General features: G+C 37.6%; 2 protein-coding genes across 23 annotated transcripts in view; one reads left to right on the top strand and one right to left on the bottom strand.

The window, feature by feature from the left end:
- Positions 1-13,576, top strand: part of LOC306638218 (uncharacterized protein) — a 46,798-nt gene extending 33,222 nt beyond the window's left edge. For 4 of the 11 annotated variants that reach the window (XR_013757420.1, XR_013757421.1, XR_013757423.1 and 1 more), the window contains 2 exons: positions 7,493-7,640; positions 11,471-13,574. Coding sequence is in view for 1 of the 11 variants with exons in the window: in XM_079101451.1 (XP_078957577.1) it covers positions 11,471-11,496 (26 nt within the window). In the remaining 10 variants the exon portion in view is untranslated. Of the gene's footprint in view, positions 1-7,492; positions 7,641-11,470 lie in introns of all 11 variants that reach the window. The other 7 variants (XR_013757416.1, XR_013757418.1, XR_013757419.1 and 4 more) reach the window with 4 other exon arrangements.
- PHLDB2 (pleckstrin homology like domain family B member 2) overlaps positions 1-21,988 on the bottom strand; it is a 196,487-nt gene that overhangs the window by 126,496 nt on the left and 48,003 nt on the right. The gene's annotated exons all lie outside the window — the stretch shown is intronic.

Genomic DNA, 21,988 nt, shown 5'->3' with positions numbered 1-21,988 from the left:
AGGAGGAAAAGTTTATTTTGGTTCATGGTTTCAGAAGATTTAGTCCACGGTCAGCTCAGATTTCTTTGGGCCTGAGATGAGGCAGAACATCATGGTGAAAGGGTGTGGCAGAGGAAATCTGCTCAGCATAGGGCAGCTGGGAAGGAGAGAAAGAGAATGAGATATAGAGAGACAGAGTCAGAGAGAGAGAGAGAGAGAGAGAGAGAAAGAGAAGGAGAGGCTAGGAAGGACACAACCCTTCTAGGAATGTCCCTAGTGACCTGCTTCCTTTCATTGGGGTCTACCTCATGCTGGTTCATTCAGCTATCAATGGATTAATCCATCAAATGAATTAATCCACTGATAATATAGGAAATCCCATGATTCAATCATTGTCTCAAAGTCCTCCCTCTATACACATGAGACTTTGACAGATGTTCCAGATATAAACCATAATGCTCACATCCTCCCTGAAAAATAAGTTCTACACTTCTAGCCTTTCAGATAAGGAAACTGAGAGTCAGAAAGGTTTAGTAATTTGTACAATGTCACATAGCTGCCTCTCTGTGATTGTTTAAGAAACAATCCTAGTTTGTATTTAGGTGGCCATTAAATAAATATTTCTATTTTTAATGGAAGAAGCATACCTGGGCAAGAAAAGCAGGCCCAGCTTCTTCCCATCTCGGTTATATGAGCCACATACTTTAAAACCACGGGATGTGGCTCAATAATTCCATCCATAGTGTAGATGCTTATTCAAAAGGGGATTTTTGAAAGCACATCTGTCGATAAGATAATTCTTAGGAACAAAATGAGCAGGCATCTGAGTGCTGTGATATCCGGTCTAACAACAGTTACCTCCAAACTTTAGATCAATCTTTCTACTTTCTAAATCAGTTAGATGACCAACATCTACCAGGGGTTCCTTTGAATATATAAGCTAATCTTCACCTCCCTCTTCCACTTATGGTTTGATATTCTCCCTCTCCTCACCAGTCTGTGTCAAGAAATGCCAGGTCAGTCTGCTTCCTAGCTGAACATTCCTAAGTTCTGGCAATGTGCTGCCCATCATTCACTCATTCCCTTGTTCATTCTTTTATTGACTGCTTACTATGGACCAGACTAGATCAGATAGTGGTTGTTCAAGTCAGCCTTTTTGCTGCTATGACTAAAGGATCTGACTGGCACAATGACAGAGAAGGAAAAGTCTATTTGAGGGCTCACAGTTTCGCAGATCTTAGTCTATAGAAGGCTGGCTCTATTGGTCTGGGCTGGAGGTGAGGACATCATGGCAGAAGAGTGCGGCAGAGTGAAGCAGCTCACATCATGGTGATTAGGAAACAGAGGGAGAGGATCCACTTGCCAGATATGAAATATACCCCAAAGCCACACCCTAATTCCCACCTTCTCCAGCCACACCCTACCACTTCAGGTACCACTCAGTTAATCCTGAGGGGATTAAATCACTAATTGGGTAAAGACTCTCACAACTCAATCATTTCACCTCTGAACCTTCTTGCATTGTCTCCCAAGTGAGCTTTCGGGAGATACCTCACATCCAAACCATAACAGTGGTGGTGTCATTAGTGTACTCCATCCTGCCCTTAGTGAGTTTGGAGTCTAATAGGGGATATTAAATAAGTGATAAAAAATGGTGCTATAGGAACTGTGAAAAGGTAGGCTCTGAAAATACTTCACCACAGGCACAGATGGAAATGGGTGATGAGTTTAAGACCTGAGTAATGAATAGTAAAAGTTACTCAGGTCTGACTCTGACAACTTAAGCCATCTGGGTCCCAACCTGGCTCAGATGTCTCTTTGCTAGCATACTGGTGGTGACTGAAGCACTGACAGTGGGTGTGCCAGGAGAAGATTTGAAGGAGGACTGCTTCTTGCAGACAGTAGTGTGCTTAAAGTTCCTATGATGGAGGCAAAAAGTGAAAGTCCAGCCACTAGCAGAATTTCAACCACCCCCAATATGCTGATTGGTTCCAAAATCCATTTCCAGTTCATGTCTCTCATCCCATTTAAATGTTGAAATTTTCCATAGGAAGTTTTGCTTATATATTAAAGTTTCTCTAAAAACAGGAGTAGAACTAGCACACTAGTTGTTTTTAAGTTGGGGGCTGGGTGGTAACATTCTTGTGGAAAGGTAGGTGGCAAAGACTTTTATCACAGGTTGCCCCAGCCATCCTTTCTGAATACAACTTCGTAGTAGGAGTATCTTGGTAGATTTCATTTCCTGAGCCACTAATTCTCAGTCAAAGCCATCTCCTTCTGTCATATTATTCATTTCAGAGTCACAGAGAATATAGAGGTTATTGTACTTCTGATTATCTTCTTCCCTCTCCCTTTGCTTTGTAATTTAAGTAGGTGTGGCTACACCAAGAGGTCAGCCTCTGCTGGTTGTCATCATCTGCTTCCCCTTGGCTCAGTTTTATCTTATCTCCTTGTTTTGGTGTATTCAGAGGCCATTTTCGACTTTGCTAAGTTCTTAGACTTTCCCCTTTTCCTGTATGAATCATGGGGTTAACTCTTCCTAACTATGTTCTTGGCTTTCAGGGATAGACCTGGACCTAGGTGGGGTCTTGTACTAGCTTTGTCTTCTGCTGTTCCTTGTTCAGGAATGAACATATGTTGGGTCAAAACTCTTAGATCTTTTTTTAAATAATTTTGACTAGTAGTTCTGTTTTGAAAAATTTTTTAAGATTGCTTTTATTTGGCATCATTACCCTTTATACATGTATGATTACACGAATGGTATGAATCTACATTCATACCATGGAAACGAAATGATGTACCCCATTTGTGTACAATGAATCAAAATGCAGTCTGTAAAAAATAAAAAAAAAAAAAAGATTGCTTTTGTTTATATCCACATGTCACTTATAACATCATTGAATTGGTTTTTGGTTAGACTTAAACATATTTAAGGAAAATACCATTATAAGTGAAAACTAATAACATGCAATAAATAGATCATGTAAAAATAAATACAATGAAAATAATGCAATATTTTTTAATATTAGCTACAGACAAAAATGATTATAATTCAGAGGTCTAGTCCATTATCTGCTACAGTGGTGATAAAGACAGTTAACTTTGAAATTCAACTTTCTTCTTATAATAAGAAAACTTGCCCTCATCTTCTATGTTTCAGTATTATATTGTGCAGTGTCTTTTGTCCTTTGAGACCTCAAATCATATTCTCACTTGGTTGTATATCCACCTTTTGGAAAACCTTGGTTTGGTCTATCTTCTGAGTTGGGCTGCAATTGCTTATGTCTGAAGCAGATTTAGGTTCATTTCAGATGGTTGTACTGTGGGAGAATAATTTAGACTTCCCTTTCAGCACATGTGGAACATTTTGAACAAAATACACGGAATAAAAAAAAATTCTTAGGTGAATGAAGAGTAGAGCAATCATAGGTCTTGGATTAGGGGACCTATTCACTCATAAAAGTGTTTCACTCTTGTCAAAAAAATTATATGTTCACCCTAAGTGGCTTAAATATCAACAACAAATCATAGGCATCAGAATATATTTATTCTTTATTTAGTTCAAGATCTGGTGACAAAAAATATGAAAGCGGAACTAGGTTGGGACCTCAACCATGCTTTATAGATTTTCCAATTGGTTTATAGTTATTAGCAATGCTTGGCACTCTTCCACTCTTCTTTCCTTTTAGTTCTTCCTTATCATTGTAAATTTTCAATTTTTCATACCATGCTGCTTTGGACTTTTAATCATAACATTTACTTTTTGATAAAAGGAAAAATTTGTCATATAACACTGGCCCGATAGATTTGTTTGAGCCTTGAGCCATAAATTTCCCCCCCTTTCACTTAATTATTTTGCTTTTGTTAAAATATTAACTAATAGCCCCAAAGGGATAAAACCCAAATATACTAAAAATATGCCTTTATTTTCCTCTTTTCCAAGAATTCTGAGCCTCCAGAGTGCCATAGGAATTATCGTGCACTTTGTAGTTAATTTTAATTGAAAATAAAACTTTAATATATTTACTATGTACAACATAATATTTTGAAATATGTACATCTTGTAGAATGCTGAGCTGAGCTAATTAGAATATATATTATCTCATATATTTATCATTTTGTGTGTGTGGTGAGAGCACTTGAAATATCAGTTATTTTCAAGAATATAATGTTATTAACTATAAGCACCATGCTGTAAAGTAGTTCTCTTGAACTTATTCCTCCTAATTGACATTTCGTATCTTCTGACCAACACTACCCCAACCCCTGTACACATTTTAGCTAAAGCACTCTGCTAGATTTAGAAAATGGCTGGAAAGTGGTTTGGCCTTCCCTTTAGGGAAGCCCTAGTTTCCTGGGGGATAGACAGAAAGTGAGCATCACACAGCAAAGCACTTTGCAAGCTTCTGCAGTGTCTTCCCCACAACTCCTTTCTTCCCATCATACCTCAACCCTGGTTCGTGGCTGTCAATCCTTCCCACTTGTTTTTACTTTCTAGTAACTCCAAGCCTCTGGTACAAGAGTTAAAAATATATGGAAAAAGTAAAACATTAATTTGTCCGACTCCAAACTATATTCATTAACTTTCTCAGCAGAAAAGCAAAAACAAGTGGTGTTTGATGGTGCCCCAATCAGTGTCCTCCTCTCAAGGACCAGTCTTTATGAAGTTGCTTTGAACAGTGGAGTAACACTGGACAAAAGGGACTGTTCCAGGAGGATCCACACTCAAGGAACTCATCTGGAACCTGAAAAAGGCAACTGAGAATGTCCTAGTGAGGCATCGTTCCACTCTCCTTCATTGATTCCTTTCAAAGTTCAGCAGTTCCATCAAAGTCCCTACTTTGAAAAAAAATCAGTTAATTGATCCTTTTACAGTATCATCCAATGAGCTTGTATTTTATCATATAACTCAGAAATCTTTATGCTGTCTCTGCTAGTCCCCTTTTGGAGTATTATTCTTATACGGCTTTAAGTCTCATATTCACTGGAAATTGTCATAAAAACATACTCCATGTAGAGCACCCTGCCTGCAAGAAAATTGTCCTGAGCTCCACTCACACCAGCTCAACACAGTGATCACAGAAGGGTGCCCTGGACGTACAGAAGATATTTGAAGCAACTGGCGACGTGCAAGGAGAGAATATAATGTTTTAAACAAATGTCTTGCCGGAAATACATTAACAACCTTGAAAACAGAATTAGAGATAAGAGACAGCATGGAAGCCCTAGAGATTTTTTTAAAACCCTGCATAATAGAATTCAGGTTCTGAGACATCCTAAAGACAGGGTTGATAGCAGGATCAGAAGAAAGAGACAGAAAGTTCTGATAGAATTTCCAAACAATTTTCTCTCCCCTTGCAGCATTATTTGGGCTTATATATGGAAGGTAGGAAATGACCAGCCTATGCAGGATGAAGGTGGAAAATTGAATAGTGCTCGGCATCATTACTTCCTCTAACCTGGACTTTATCACATTGGCATGCATGGGCCAGTGTACTTAGCATGAGCAAAGATGTTTGTTTTTAAAAACTTCTACTGCAGATAAGTTAGGAATGTAGGCCTAATACCATGTTTCTCTGTGATGAACCTTAAAAACATACAATTATAGGATCTGAAAAGCAGAAGGGTTTCTAGTTCCCTGTTTCTTAAACACTGTGTGTGTGTATGTGTGTGTGTGTGTGTGTGTGTGTGTGTGTGTGTGTTAATCTATTGACCACCAAATGAAAATTCCTGAGTTCTGCCAGAGAACAACTGAATCACTGTATTTTTCAGGGAAAGTCAAAGATTATAAAACCTAATATTTTAAATGTACTGCCCAATACCAAAGTTTGAGACATGATCCTCCCGTTCTTCACTGATGAGGAGACGGGATCACTTCTCTAGCAAGGCTAATTGGTGTTGAAACATGGATGAGACCATAATTCTTCAGACCCGAGTCCTATATATTTTCCTTATGATTTGATGAAGAGACTTAGACTTTCCTATCGGAATGACGAGGTCCTGTTTTGTAGGAACACTGAGTCTTGAAAAGCTACCAAATGAAGTAGTTTCCAGTTTTGCAGGCACTTTGATTTTATCAGCAAAATGCTAAAGGGAGTACATTCTTAAAGAGGCTCTAACTGGCAAGACCAGTTGCTTATCCCCCTGGGAAATACCCTGATGACTCAGAATGAGACACCCTTTGGTTAAGTCTCTTCTTGCATTCACAGTCATGTTTGACTCCATTCTATTCCATGGTAATCATGAGGTACAGCTGCTCTTACTGATACCTCATTTTTTTTTTTAAAGCAAAGATGTTTTCATTAAGAGTTTTGTAGGGTGTGCTTTTGAGCCATTCAACCAGGATGGCAGCATCTTGAAATCCCCCGTGTCTACTCCCTGAGTTGGTTTGGTGCAGATGCAGCTGTACACCCTACACAGGCTGAACACATTGCCCATTTGTACTTCCCAGTATTTCACTTATTTTTTATATTACATGCTGGACATTTTTGTAAAATTAATTTTCGACAAAGGTGTCTGCTGTCAAAAATAATGCATTTGCAAAATATCAATCGCTTTGAAGATTAAAATCGATTTCTGCGTTTAAGGATATTCTGTGTGAGTTGCCATATCACTGCTATGGACAGAATGCCCCAAATTCATATGTTGAAGTTTTACTGTCCAATGGGAGTATATTTCAAGAGAGGACTTTGGAGGACTTTAGGAGGTAATTAAGATTAAATGGGGTCGTAAGGATGGGGTCCTAATCCAACAGGATTAGTGGTCTTTTAAGAAGAGGATCGAGCGCTGTCTTCATGTACATGCACCAGGGAAGGGCTATGTGAGCATACAGTGAAATGGGCTCTGTCTCCAAGTCAGAAAGAGGGCATCACCAGGAGCAGAGCTGGCTGGCAGCCTGATCTTGGATTTTGGTTTCCAGAACTATGAGGAATAAATTCTGTTCTTTAAGTCACCCAGTCTATAGTATTTTGTCAGGATAGCCTGAGTTAAAGATTAAGAATGGTCCTGGTTTCAGAAGTACATATGAAAATGCACAGTCATAAGACCCTAGATAGGCTCCTTGCTGAACTTGTATTTTTCATCTGTTACTCTCAGTTTTCCATTAGTGTGTGAGACCTATGTCTGAGAGAACTCCCATGTGGCCTTTTAGCCTCTAACTTCTGGGGCTTCCTTTGGCATTGTTAGCAATGACATGATATACTGAAACCTGCCTTCACATATTCTTAAAAAAAAAAAAAAAACCCTTAACTATATTGTAGGTACACAATATTGTATTGTTAATTATAGGCACAGAACTCTAGAACTTACTCATCTTGCTTAACTAGAACTTCATAGCACATTATATTCTTGAAGCAGTATCTAACCTCTTGGGTGTATATTCTTTCTTTGATCATGTTTTGACTGTTATTCTCACACCTTTGTGAGTGACTGGGCCAATAAACTTAAAGTGTCTCTTCCTACCAATAAGTTATTTCATTGATCCATATTTCTTTTGTGCCACCATAAAATACAGGTCCTGTATGACTGGCGGATCTGCAAAGCCGTGTCTTAGAACTGAGGAAAGGGAAAAATTTTAAACATATTTCAGAGACAAAGACCTGATATATAGTTGTAAGCTGGCATTAAAGAAAAAGAACCCATCTTAAGAAATGCAGAATCTAGTGAGTATGTGGGCATCTGTGGGAGAAAAGAGGGGGAAATGAGGTTTGTGTAACTGGGAAGTAGACCATTACTGCTGGGGTGAACTCTCCAGAATTACTGACATACCACAAAACCACAGGCTTGGAGACAGCATTCTCATAAGGAAGGAGGTTGAACACAAGGTCACCCAAAGGCAGAGGAAAATATTTATTTTACTATTTAGAGTTGTTTTCCTTTCTTTAAACAAACTCTCCTTTAATTCCATAGCAAGAGCTTTCTTCTGGAGCTTCTAGTTTATAGGCACACTAATATGTACTTATTAGTGATTTTCCCAGGAAGCCGCAGCATCACACAAAGGCTTCTAGTCATTTCACCAGGTAATGATTAATGTCATGTTACAGTTTTGCAGTACTATAGTTGGTGAATTAATAAATCAATTAACTAGTGCTGTATACCTTATCAGCAAAATAATAATCTATTAATGTTAATTATTCCTTGATTACAGCTGTCAGTTCCTTCTGGGAAGTATGAACTGAGCCATTGCATTTCTTAAATGCTCTGCCCAAAGACCAAATATATCATTTATGTCTATTCTAATAATTTTAACAGAGATATAAACCCTCTTTTTAGAAGATTTTTAGTGTTAGTAGGAAGTCCCTAAATAAAGAATGTACTCATTATTATGTTGATTATGAGAATAACAATATCATAGTGATTGGAACACATCTCAGCATTCTTAAAATAAATGCCATTCATTTTACAAATTAAATGAAAACCAAAGAGGGTAGAAGACTTGTCCAGACTTCATGAATCTTTAGGGCTTTTAAGTTACAGCAACAGTCCATGCACATTTGATTTGTCTTCTTGAAGTTGTTACTCATGAGAAATGCACTTATTGCTTAAGATTATATGTTTAAACATCCAGCTCTAACTGAGGGTTGAAAAGAGGCAGCATAGGATATAGAGGGAGAGGACAACCCCATTCCAAGCAGAAATAGTTAATGTCATTCACATGAAGCTCTCGTGCTTCATTGTACAAACATCCAATGTTGTTAGAAAATGAGAAAAGATGATCAGTGAATGAAATATCTGGATGGAGATAGGCAGACTCTGTGGTTTGCTTTTTCTAAGATATCATAAGTGGTGTACTCTAAAGACATTTTAGACCAGAATTGTGAGCCCATTCCCTAAAATACGGGGAAAAAAAATAAATTCAAGCATGGGTTCTTTACAATGGTTATACATTAATATTGCCAAGGGAAATTTAAAAACTCTCCCTTGCACAGGCAATTCCTCAGGCCAATGAAATCAGAATTTCTGGGCTGGGGCTGAGGCACTGTTGATTTTTAACATTCCCTGGGTGACTTTAATGTGCATCTGGGACTGAGAACTATTAGGCCTAAAATTAGGGGGCGGGGGGAGTTAAAAGTAGGGTTCTCCCAATAAGAAAATAAAGCAATGTTCAGTTAACTATAACTTAGTAAATCTTTCTCCATGCAGCTGGCACTGTCTTTTATCTGTGGGCCTCTTCCTCCCTCCCTCCCTCTCTCCCTTCCCTCCTCCTTCTCCTTCTCCTCCTCCTCCTCCTTCTTCTTTCTCTCTCTCTCTCCCTCCCTCCTGCCCCCTTTCTCCCTCCCTCCTCCCCCCTCTCTTTTTATCTCTTTCTTTCCTTCATCTCTGAATCAGTGTTTAAACCCTTATCTTAAATTTGGTAACCTACTATATTCCCTCCTTTGTCTTGATGAAATGTGATTTGAGTGAGTTTCCAGACAACAGAAACGATCATTTACGAAGTTCCTAATGTTTGTGTAGCCTTATAGCATGCACATTGTGAACTCAATTTATTCCTCACAACAGGGTTAGGATTAGATATTATTATCCTCATTCTATGTGAGGAGACTCAAGCTTCAGAGATGTTGAGTTAGTTGCCTAGAATTCATCCGTAGAGATAATGCCGTCTCTGATGCCCCAAGTTTCTTTCTTCTCTGGTTTACCGCATCCTGACAGTAGCAAGGTGTCATGGCAAGGCCTGGACTGAGAGTCAGCAACCATGTGCTCTCGCCTGGATCTGCTGTTAACATCTAACCTCGGATGTGTCCCATGACCACTCTGGACTTGGGTTTCTTCATCTTAAGAACTCAGAAAGGAAGTTAAAGATTAAAGACTGAAGAACATAAAAAGGAAGCCAGTCTCAAGAGAGAATATTTGCATAGTTTATATTACATAAAATTTCATTTACATGACATTTATACAAAAGGTAAAACTGCAGAGAGTGGTTTGGTGGTTGCCTGGGTTGGGGAGTGGAGGAGGGGATAGACTGCCAAAGAGGAACTTTCTGGAGTGATGAGTGTGTTCTAAACTGGATTGCAGTGATGGTTGCCTATATGTTCAGGCAAAATCATAACTATACTTAACAATGGGAGAATTTTATGATATACAAGCAACTCCAAATTTTGATGGTTCAATTTAACAATTTTTCAACTTTGTGATGGTATAGAAGTGTACCTATACAACCATCTCATTTTTCTCTTGCAGAACTGCATTTAATAAATTACCTGATGCTTTATTATGAAATATGTTTTGTGTTAGATAATTTTTTTCCAGCTGTAGGTTAGTGTGAATGTTCTGCAGGTGGTTAAGGTAGGCTCGTCTAAGCTATGATTTGGGGTAGGTTAGGTATATCAAATGCATTTTGACTTAGGACATTTTCTATTTATGATGGGTTTATTGACATGTAATCCTGTTACAAGTCAAGAAGCATCTATATAAGTTATGCCTTTTGCTGTTAAAAATGGTACTTGCAGGGTAACCTGCTATCAGATCTCCTCTTGTCTCTGCAAGAGTTCTGTCTCTATTTTTCACTCTTGAATAAGTTCTATTCCTTTCACTCTTAAATAAAAATGTTATTGGAAGCTTGCACTATCAGATGACTACTACAATGATCCTGTAATTATTAGCTACATTTTCACAATACTGTCACCTTTAATAACTTTTTGATTTACTTGTAATGCATCCATTTTAAGTATTCAATTGGTAACTCTTGAAAAATGTATACATATTTAACCAGCACTACAGCCAAATTATGAAACACTTCCATCCTCTTCAAAGTCCTTTGTCTTTCCCATCAACCCCTTACTCACCATCCTTGGCCCAAGGCACCAGTGCCCTGCTTCCTGTCATTATGGATTATATTTGTCTTCACCAGAGTTCCATACCAGAGAAAACAGACAGTGTGTACTCTTGTCTGACTTCCTTCACTAAGTATACTGTTTTTGAGATGCATCCATGTTGTTGCATTTATCAGTGATTCCTTCTTTTTACTGTGGAGCAGCATTTCATTGGATGGGTAGCTCACAATTTGTTTTTGGCTATTGAAAATAAGACTGATAATGAACATTTGTATACAAGATTTTGTGGACTTCTGCTTCATTTCTCTTGAATAAATACCAATTCTTAGAAGTGGATTTTCTGAGTAATAGGGTACTGTTTAGTTAAGAAAATGCTAAATTGTTTTTCAAAGTGGTTATATATATATCATTTAAAATTTTCACCAGTAGTTTGTAAAAGTTTCAGTTGATTCACATCCTTGTTACCACTTACTTGGTTTTGTTCTCTGATTGTTATTTTATGTTGGTAAGGTTTATTTCACCAAATCTTGGTATTATTTTATCATTTACACTTGAATTTTATTTCTCGATGAAATTTATTATGTAAATTCAAGGTTTCTTTCAAAATAATAACAAGAAATATGACCTGCTTTTTGAAGTGCTAGTTGCAAAATGATTTGAACTACTTCTTATCATTGTTATTTAAAAATTCAAATAAATGAAAAATCTTGTAAACTTTCCAGAGCTGAGCAGTGTGAAGAAGAGGTGAGAACGGCCCCCAGACTGACCAGTGGGGAGTGCTGCTGCATTCACACGGTCACACGTCCAGCACTAGTGTCCTGCCACCGTCACCACCAAGTCCAAGAGAAAGGCTGAAGGGCTCCAAAGGTGTTAAAGCCCAGGTGGAGGACAAACCACAGAGAAGATCCCCAAGGTTGTCTGTGTAACCTGCTCCTCCAAAGCCAGAGCCCAAGCTTGAAGAGGCCCCTCAAGAAGGACGAGAAGGTACCCAGAGGGAAAGAGGAAAAGCTGAAGCTGGCCAGGAAGTGAGTAAACCTGCAGAAAATGGAGAGGCCAAAACCGATCAGGCACAGAAATTTGAAGGTGCTGCACATGCCAAGTGAAGTGTGGGTATTTTTGGTAACTGTGTACATCTGGTGACTGTACAGTTTAAAAAACTATTTTTTACTAAGGTTTATAAAAATGCAGAATTTCATTTTACTCTTTTTTTTTTTTTTTTTTTTTTACCTGCATTAGCACACAAAACAATTCATTCTGGGGTTATGGAGCATACGGTAGTAGACTGTCTCCAAAGCTGGATTGCTGTGGGGGAAAACACCTTTCTTGACTAGTTTTGAAAGACTTCTTCTTGGCTCCCAGGAGGAGGGACTCCCTGATGTTGGCACACACACTCACCTCAGCACAAATGCTTTGTGGTGTGGAGAAACAAACTCATCTCTATGTCCTTGTCTCCCTCTCTGCCATCATCATAGACTTAACTCCCCTAAACCCAGAGACCTGTTGGGCCCTGGCTCATAACAATTGGCTCTACCCACGTGTCAACAATCTAGACTTCCCAATTACATCATTTAGATAGTGTCCTTCAAAAAGAGCAGCAGTTTCTTTTCTAGATTGTAGGTCTTCAGATGATTAATTCTTCCATTTTGGTTTTATTTCCTTGAAATCAGGGCCGGCTTGGGAAAAATCGTTGAACATCATGCTAAATGTGGAATGTAAACCCTTATTCTAACCCCCTGTTCAGAGCATCATATGAAGACTTCCTTGGCTTTTATAGTGGTTTTCTGATTTTGGTAGTTCATCCAAGAAGGGCGTTTGGAAGTTTTTGTTTGTTAATACAGTTGGATGTAGTTTGACTTGGGAAAAAAATTCAAATAATCACAATTTAGTGATATTCTCCCATACACATCTCAATTGTATGTATAACTGGCACTAGATTGATTTTTTTTTTTTTTTTTTTTTTTTTTTTTTTTGCACTTTCAGGGATCAAACCCAGGACTTTCATGTGCTAAGTAAGTACTCTACCACAGAGTTCTTTAGTTGTAATTTTAATCTAGAACTGGAAGTTTAATTGGGCAAAATCTTGATATCCACATAGGGTAGAGTTAGAAATGAATTTGTTGATTGACATAGGACTCATTTTTAGAGTTCCTGTACTTGTGCTGTGTATTTGTGTTGCAGATAATCCAATAATCCAATAATGTTTTCTTTCACAGACTTTACAAAAATCTCCGAACCAGTTCTAACACTTTATAACAGAACATGGATTCTCAATGGGTACAGTATCAACCCCATAGGTATGAATATTGGTTCTTTGGGGAGGCAAAATCTTTAAGCCTTTTAAATGTATAAGACTCGGTTATACATAAAGTACTTAAACTAATGTAATAATAATATAATAATTCTAGCATTAAATTTTATGGAGAAGAGGACAATCAGAAAAAGTGTAAAAAGTCTCTTTAGGGGTATGATAATGAACGGAAAATTTAGACAGTGGAATAGACAGAAGACAAGTAGTTTCAGGGAGCTAATCAACTCAAGTGACTTCAACCAGTTATAAAAATTCAGTCTGGGATATTTTCCATCTGAATCTCCCTACTCTGAAGATACTACTTAGCTTTGGAAAAGGAATGAAGAAACGTAAGATTCATTAAGAAATATTTGTAAATTAAAAATTTGTATTATTTTACTTTCTTTTAAAACAATATTATTGGAGGTAGGGATGTATGTCAATGGTAGAGTGCTTGCCTAGCACATCTGAGCCCTTGGGTTTGATTCCTAGCAATGCCAAGAAAAAAAATTCTTTTTAAAAAGCTTGTGAAAAGATATTGTCATTTCCATTTTTTTTTTTTTTGATAGATGAGGGAACTAAGGCCTTAACAGTTTAAGATTCTACAAAGAATACATGACAGCTTCTGAGTGAAATAATTAAATACAAGAACCTGAGTTCGATTTTGAAGTCCATGGTTTCCTACCCCACCACACCATACCCTAGCCACTGATTGCTGGTTGGTGAGGTGGTGTCCCATTCAGTTATCTTTAGTTCATTGAAAAATAATTCAGATGTTTGTGTTGGGATTTTATGTGTTCCCACAATTCAAATTCCAGGGATGACAAGCGGTGTGGGTGGAGTGTCATTGAGATATCCCAGGAGTTCTGCATGGGGCTGGGAGGAGGTGGTCCCTACAGGGCTCAATCAGACTGGAGTTTACAGGAATCCAAGAGGTTTGGCCAGAAGAGACCCACTCTAAGGATTACAGAGAACCATTAGTCACAACTTTACTTTCCATTCCAGATTGGTCAGTAAGCAAGAGGCACTTTGATCCCAAACAAAAGTTTGAAGAATCACATAAATTTCAGCTACTTGTCTGTTCTCTTTACTTCTCAGCATGAAAGGAGATTTTTTGTTCTCCATACTTCACTCCTAAATAGCACATGCAATCAAAGAATGGTTGCTGATTTCAGACTTTGAGCCTTGGCCACAAAAACTGAAAACACAAAGGCTGCCTTTTTCTTTTTTTATCTTGTGCTAAGAGATTTGACAAAATCCTCTGCAGGTTTCTAGAGTTCAATTTAACTCTAATCTAATTCTTCACTTCAGTCCATTAGGGCCAGTTGTCAGTTTTGAAGCATAAACTGATTTTTGTAGATGGGTTCAGTAGTGGTAGGCAAGTTTCAGAGTTACTTTCACATTTCATTCTCAATGGGGCTTTAGGGAATTGTCTTCCTTTGCAACACCATGTTCACTTTCTTTCTATGGGAACCTAAGTGCCAATGTTCAACAATTCTTGGTGCTAGCTGGTATCATATATCTGCTTTTTTTTGTTTGTTTGTTTTTTGGAACTTCTGCTTTTCTTTTCTTTTTTCCAGAGTCAGATTGTCACTTTAATTATGATTAATTATCTACTTTTTGGGAGCAGAGCCTGAACTTTGACTTGCCCTGTAAGGACAAAAATACATGTGTCCCTATCACCTGCATTGCTAATACTCCATTTCAACCTCTGAGCAAAACAATTAAGTGCAAGAAAGACTACTTGATTCCCTTAAAAGGGAGGAACAGAGAATAACAAATCATAAATGAGAAGATATAGGTTTAAATGCTGTGGTCATTTCCTTGTCTTTGAAAGAGAGATAAAGATGAAGCTTGCCTCATGCTAACAAATGAATACATGTGAAATTTTCTCAAAATTTTCACATATTGTTCACAAGGAAGGACAAGCTGTAATTGTTACTTTACAATTAGTCAAGTTAATAGACATAATGTTTTTCCTGAAGGACAAATACCAAGCATTTCACAAGAGGTTAAAAGTCATCTTGCTCTGTGCTAGTCTGGAAATTCATTAGACTTGAGAAAACAGAAAATAAATATTCTAAGGTCTCAGGGAGTATTATAAAGGCACAATAGGGGGTGGTGAGTGTTGCTAGTGATCTTTGATTTTAAAGCAATACCTGAGGCACAAGAGTTACTTGGGTGGTATTGAGGATGATAGAGAAAAAGATTTTAAGCTACAACCTCACCATTGCTTGAAAGCAGAAGTTTCTTGCCTCCTCTGCTGTATACTGCACTCCTGATAGGCCAGAGCCTCAAGAGGTGTTGTACAGCTACCATGGGCTGTCCACTTTGGTCCAAGTGGTTTGTTGTATACAAGTACAGTGCTGTATTGAGCTTTAGAGCCGATGTCACACTACAGATTTCTGGACCATAACTTGATAGCCTGAAAAAAGCCATAGCTAGGAACCAAAGCTTTTGATGTTTGTTTCAAATTCACACAATGTGGTTTTCAACAAGTTACTTGAATGGCTCAATCTCAGTTTTTTGTTTGAAATTCATTTACTTTCAAGTCCTTTAAAAGGTACAGCTCAATGATTTTTAGTATCTTTACAAAATTATGTAACTATCATCCCTATCTTATTCCAGAACACTTCCATCACTCTGAAAACACATAAACAAACCCCTATCCATCAGCAATCACTTCCCATTCCTCCCTCTGCCTAACCCCTGACAACCACTAATCTGTTTTTTAACTCTTTGGGCTTGTCTATTTTCAACATTTTATGTAATTGGAGTCATACAATACATTGAGTTTTATGCCTGGTTTATTTCACTTAGCATAATGTTTTCAAGGTCCATGTTGTAAAACATATATCTCTATTTTGTACATTTTATGATTGAATAATACTTCATCACAATTTATTATTCTTTTTTTTATTATATCATTTATCACTCACCAACTATTCAATGAATACCTACTATGAACCAGCCTTGTCCCAGAATCTTGGGATACACTGATTAACATTTATTACATGAATAAAGGCACAAATTACTAACTAATATGTATGAATAATTATGAGCTGTTCATTTCCCCTCAATTAAAAAATAAACTTAGGTGAATAGATTGTTTATGAATTTTTTTTTAATTTTGAGAGATCTTTGTCCACATAAATGGCATGTAAGAGTCCATGTGAACGTAAGAGCTGATTTTACCCGTAACTGTCTTAGAAGCCTGTTTTCGACAAGACATTTCTTACTGAAATCTCATTATAAACTAATTTGTTTTTTATAACATGCACAATTAAAAAAGAGAAAAACAGAATTCATGATCTACCCTGTTACTTAAAAGCCTGTGTGACTTAACTCTTTCAACTAGCTCAGTGCAATTCTGCATGTTTTTTGACACAATTAGATAATTTTATGTAGAGAAAAATTCAGGAATGTTAACTTATGTACATAGTACAGATATTGACACTCACTGTTGATTTTTTTCCCTAAATCAGAATAGCTTAGGGCATGAGTCCTCAGTTCTTATTTAGATTCTGTCTCTGGCTACCTCTAAGAGATATAACTAAGATGAGGGAGTTCATAGTAAAGAGTAGATAGGATTTTAAATAAATGCCTTAACAATTTCACTGCAGAGTTGTGGTCCAAATAATTTTTTATTTAATTTTACTTTATTACAGAAAACAGTAGAAAAATAAATGCAAATAAGCATAGAACATACAAAACCTTCCTACATAGAATGATTTGATTTTAAACTTTTTTATTTGCTTGCTTTTTTTTAGCTTGATAGTTAACATTAAATTTCCAGGTTTTGAAAAATTAGAACAATCTCAGATTTAGAATAATTCCTGCTTCTTTTCTTAAAGGAAAATTTGGCCAAATTATCAGGACCAGCTTTTACAAGCTCATTTTGCTTTCTCTTTCTCTACTATTGAGTGATCATAGCTGAATGATTTGGGGCAAATCATTTCATCTTGCTAAGGATTAGTTCTGTTGCCGGTAATGTTTAGAGGACCTTGAATGTCCATTCCAGTTCTATAATGGTATGAATCCAAGGTAGGGGTGATGGTGGAGAGGCAGTATGGAAGTTGCTTATAAACATATTTGTCAAATTTAGAGAGGTATGACAAGCATCAAAAAATGCCACAAAGAGGCTATATTTAAAACAAAAGAAAATAAAACCACAGAGTGTAGCAAATATAAATGCAAGATATTGGTGCCTTTGTTTCATTCTTACACATGGATTGAATTGATTTCAAGTATAGCAGTCAATAATCATATGAAACAGAAATGCTGTGCCAATGGCTGGGTCCCTAGTTACCCAGTGTCTACGAGACGAGCATTGGGAAAAGGATGCGGCTGTTCAGTAATTCACTAGGATGTGTGTGTGTGTGTGTGTGTGTGTGTGTGTGTGTGTGTGTGTGGACCTGAATAGAAATTAAACTATGCAAAGTTCTTTATATTTCTTTATTCATTAATTTTTCAACATCTACTGTTTGTCAGGCACTGGAGGTGGTCAGTGGGCAAAACTGAATAAATAATCATATCAACAGATAGTGGTGAATTGTAATAATGCTTAGGAGGACAGGGTTACTTGTTTAGATCCTGGAGTTAATAGAGGCTTTCTCTGAGGAAGTAATATTTGAGTAAGACATGATGTGTGAAAAGGAAGTGTTTAGCAAAAGATTTCAGGCTGAAAGAGATTAAACCTAAAGTAGAGAAGAGCTAAAGGGACTTTAAAACCAAGAGTAACAGGGAATTAAGATGGGAAATTTGTACACTTTATAGACTTTGATATAGAGTTTATTTTTTACTATTTAGGGGTATAACAAAATCATTTGTGTTTTTTAAATCTCTAGTTAAGGGGTCTATGGAAAATTCCTTAGAAGTGAACAAGGATGGGTCCAGTGAGATTTGTTTAAGGGGATATTATAACTGTCCACCTAAGAGGATGATGATTTGGAGCAGGCAACAGCCCAGGTATTGGAAGGAATGGGTTGGTTCTGACATATTTTGAGTGTAGAATCAACAGGACAGTGTCTAAGTAAGTGTCTGGGATTTTGTTTGCTTGTTAGTTTTTCAATTTTGTTTACCTCATCCTCACAGGTCTAGAAGACTCCATAAAGCTGGTTAGGCATTTTCTATTGCTTCCTCCCCCTCAAGAAAATGGGCCTTTGTTTATGAAAACTAGGTAACCTATGGAGAGATGAAGGATTGTCTAAAAGGGAAGGAGCCCCTGGTACTTGAAGAGGCAGAGGTGGGAAAGAGAGTGGGGTTTGTAAGACTTGTAGGTGTGTGGATAGGTGACTTTATCAAAGTCATGATTACTTTCAAATACATATGGTTGGGAACTAGTTCTCACCCTCAAGTGGCTCACTAGAGATGGTCACATTGATGGAGACCTATGTGGAGCGTCCCAATGAAAGATCTCCAGCTCCAGCTTACCACAGCGAGAACAGAGACAACTACATTCAAATGGACCACAGGGCTTGGAAAATGTGCACTTCAGAGACAAATTGCTTTTTCTAGTTGGGGTACATCCTCTCCTCAGCCATCTCCACACTCACATCATCTTTGAGAGGAAGAGTGGGTTCTTATTACTGAGAGATAGTTTCCTATGACTGGAGGTTGGAGGTCTAATTACGCATGCTTATCTGACTTAAAAATAAATCTAACCATGCCTGAGGAATGACAAGTTACTCTTATTTATGTTTCTGAAGCTTGTGGCACATTAAACAGAATCCAGATATAATTTGCCATTGCTCATGGTGATAGAGGTAGAGAACTGGTTCTTCTTAGAAAATTATTGGAAATGGATTTTGAGAAAATGCTAGTGAAACAAGGTCTGTGGCTGGAGTGAATGTGAGAACAGCTGGAGAACACGTGGTCCTCTCTGCTTCCAGGAGCCATAAAAGGCAATGGTGGCAGAGGCCTTCCAGATAATTCCACCCCTGCTTCCTATCCCATCTCCCAACACCAGATCAGAGTGGGAAGGTCTTGGGCAAAGATGAGCATGAGAAGGGTCAACCAAATACCTTGTCACTTGTGGATCAGGGGTAGAGGCTGCATGGCCCAGGTGATTCCTATCCAGTCACTTTTGATTTATAGAACACTTTAGGACATGTTGAACTTTTTACCCTTAGTCATTTTAGTGAGAATATGAACTATTTAACCTTTCTTGAGGGCAGAGCTAGTGATGTCTATAAATAACCTTCAAATGTTCATGCTGTCCCTTCTCCGCTTTGGATTTCTGGTGCACCAAAATGAATTCATCACAATCTTGGCATGTACATGGCCCACATCTGTTTGTTTATGTGCATGCTTATTAGTTTTTGATAAATCCTTAGGATTTACCACCCAAAACAAATGCTCAGATATTGATGATAACTGACATCTATCCATATGTTTTCTGTCTTTTATCCCTCTGCTTCCCTCCTGAGGTGACCTAAATCTTATATTCCTCACCCCCCAGGCTTCCCATTTATATGAGAGAAAATATATATGACTAATAAAATATCAAATTATATTCAGTATCAACAGAGATCCAAAAGATTAAGTTACGTTTGTAATATAAGAGAATTTTCTAATCATTTCATTGATTAACAATAAGCAAGTTTAATGATATCAATTGTCAGAGTTGCTGTAGATGCATAGCCTCTGGAAGATATGTAATGAACTTTTCCAGGACTTTGAAAGTTAATTCCTTATCAGAGGAGAAACATTTACCTGAGCAGTTTGAGTAAGTCTGCTTTAGTGATCAGAAATTAGGCATATGGAGCCTGTCTGTGGCCAAAGGACAGCAGCATGAGCCCATATGGCTACAGGAGGCATCTCTTTGTTGGCCATTCTGTAAATGGAGGACCTTTGTTTAGGGAAAGCTGAATAGGGATTTTCTATGTGAGTTATAAAAACCCAGGACATAGCCTATTTCTGAGCAGGAACAAACATTAAAAGACCAAACTTCCATTTCCTGTAGCTGACTAAATGTAACACCTTGGAGGTGATGATAAGATCCAAAAGCAATCTGAAGTCTCTGCACCCAGACAGGCCCCTGAAGCCATAGAGACATGACAACACCTTCTGTGGTGATGGAACTCTATTCCAGAGTTCTGAGAGGACTTTGGCTGCTGACATGTGAAAATCACGGACTTCACAAAATAGTAGTGGTAAGAATCAAAGAAGTCATTGTTTCCAAAATTTTTCAGGAACTCAGTTTTACACTTTTCAGTGGCTAAAGACAAGGGTAAGACAAAAATGTTCAGGCACATGGCTCCAGTGATGGTAGCTTCGCCATACCTGCCCGATGGTAGCCACTATTTATCAATCACTCTCTACAGGTTAGACGCTATATGAATTAAGCATACAATGTATATTATTTCAAGTAATTATTAACTCTCTAAGGTAAGATATTGCCATTACCATTTTACAGATGAGAAAAATGCATCTCAGGAAATTAGATAACTTTCCTAAGTCCACAAAGTTAATAAGGAAATCTGAACTCAAGAACATCTGAATCCAAACCCTGAACTCTCATTCCCATGCATATGTGGCAAACCATTTGACTCTTCTTTTCTTAAATGAAACACATACCTATAGCAAAATCGTTTTATTCTAACAACCTCTAAAACTATGCAGACAGGAAGGTATTAGTCAATTATGTAACCAAATGAGTGGTGCCTCCTTAATAGGTGGTTGAACAAATGACTACCTGGCTCCCTCAAAGAGCATATTATTACATTTAGAGCACATTATTACACCTAAGAACATGGGCTAATAAGGAGTTATATTAAAGCCTAAAGTCTTTTCTTCAAAGGAACTCCTAATCTGATACCAGGAATCTGATAGAACCTTGAACCACAGGCATAATGTGTTATTTAACAGAACCCTCTTCAACTGACCAGGAGTGAGAAGTATTGTTTTGCTCACTCCTTAATTTAAAAACCTACAGTGATAAAACTCAGTCTCCAAAAGAGTCATAAAGGAATTGATGTGTGACCTTTGTGTCCCCTTCTTACCAGTTTGACTCCAACAAGAAACCACTTCTGGCCCACAGTCCTGCAACACCTCCCCTCTGCTGTCAGGGAAGAAGAGGAAGCTATTATTTACTGAGCACCTACTATGTTCCTGCTGGGTGCCTTCCTATACATTATCTTTTTACTCTTTAAAGCATACCTGTGTGTAGGTCTAGCCATTCTAATTTTATTGCCTCACCTCAGACTCTTCACAGAGAAAAAATAAAGATAGACAGATGGGAGAAGTGAACAAGAGAAGAGAAGAGTCAGAGAGTCCTGAGAAGAGGCTTCTTCTCCTTTAGGGCACATTCAGTTAATGCCATTTAAAATAATATTGACTTGTACTTTCTCATCCTGGACTTCTCTGCCTTTGAATGATGAAGGTTTTAACATTAAATAGCAGGACTAACATTCACAAGTTCCAGACTCTAATTCTGACCTGGACTGAATCTATCACTATGCCAATTTTAGTTGCCTGTCACGAGAGGATAACTGGCAGATCTACCCCTATTGGCATTCCTAAGAGACAGAATAACCTCTATCCAAAATACCACAATGAAATGACATTGACAAGAAAGTAGTGTAATAGTTCTCTGTGCTTGTTAGTTTTTGTGCCTGAGTTCCTTTCTCTTGTTTTTAAAGCATGTTTAGTTTGAAAAGTTCTACCAATTCCCTTCTAGAAACTTGTGACCTTTCTGGGTCATGATGCATGAGGTGATTATCTTGATTAAAGTGAAGAGCCTGCTTGTGACCAGAACTGTCTGTCCATTTCTCACTCATGCCTCCTTCCAATCTTTGCCAGGCCAGAAAATTTCTTACCGTCTATTCCTAATATGTTTACTGAAAAAATTTACTGATTTATTCTCAAAAGTTTATTTGGAGCTTAAAAAGGCTGTGTTTGAAAACTGAGAAAAAAATTATTTGGTACAGCTTCACTTTTGGGTTCTATTTTA

Source organism: Sciurus vulgaris (assembly GCF_902686455.1).
Source record: "Sciurus vulgaris genome assembly, chromosome: 10".
NCBI classification, from domain to species: domain Eukaryota; kingdom Metazoa; phylum Chordata; class Mammalia; order Rodentia; family Sciuridae; genus Sciurus; species Sciurus vulgaris.
The sequence above is the reverse complement of the archived record's forward strand: the minus strand, read 5'-3'. Positions and strand labels throughout refer to the sequence as shown.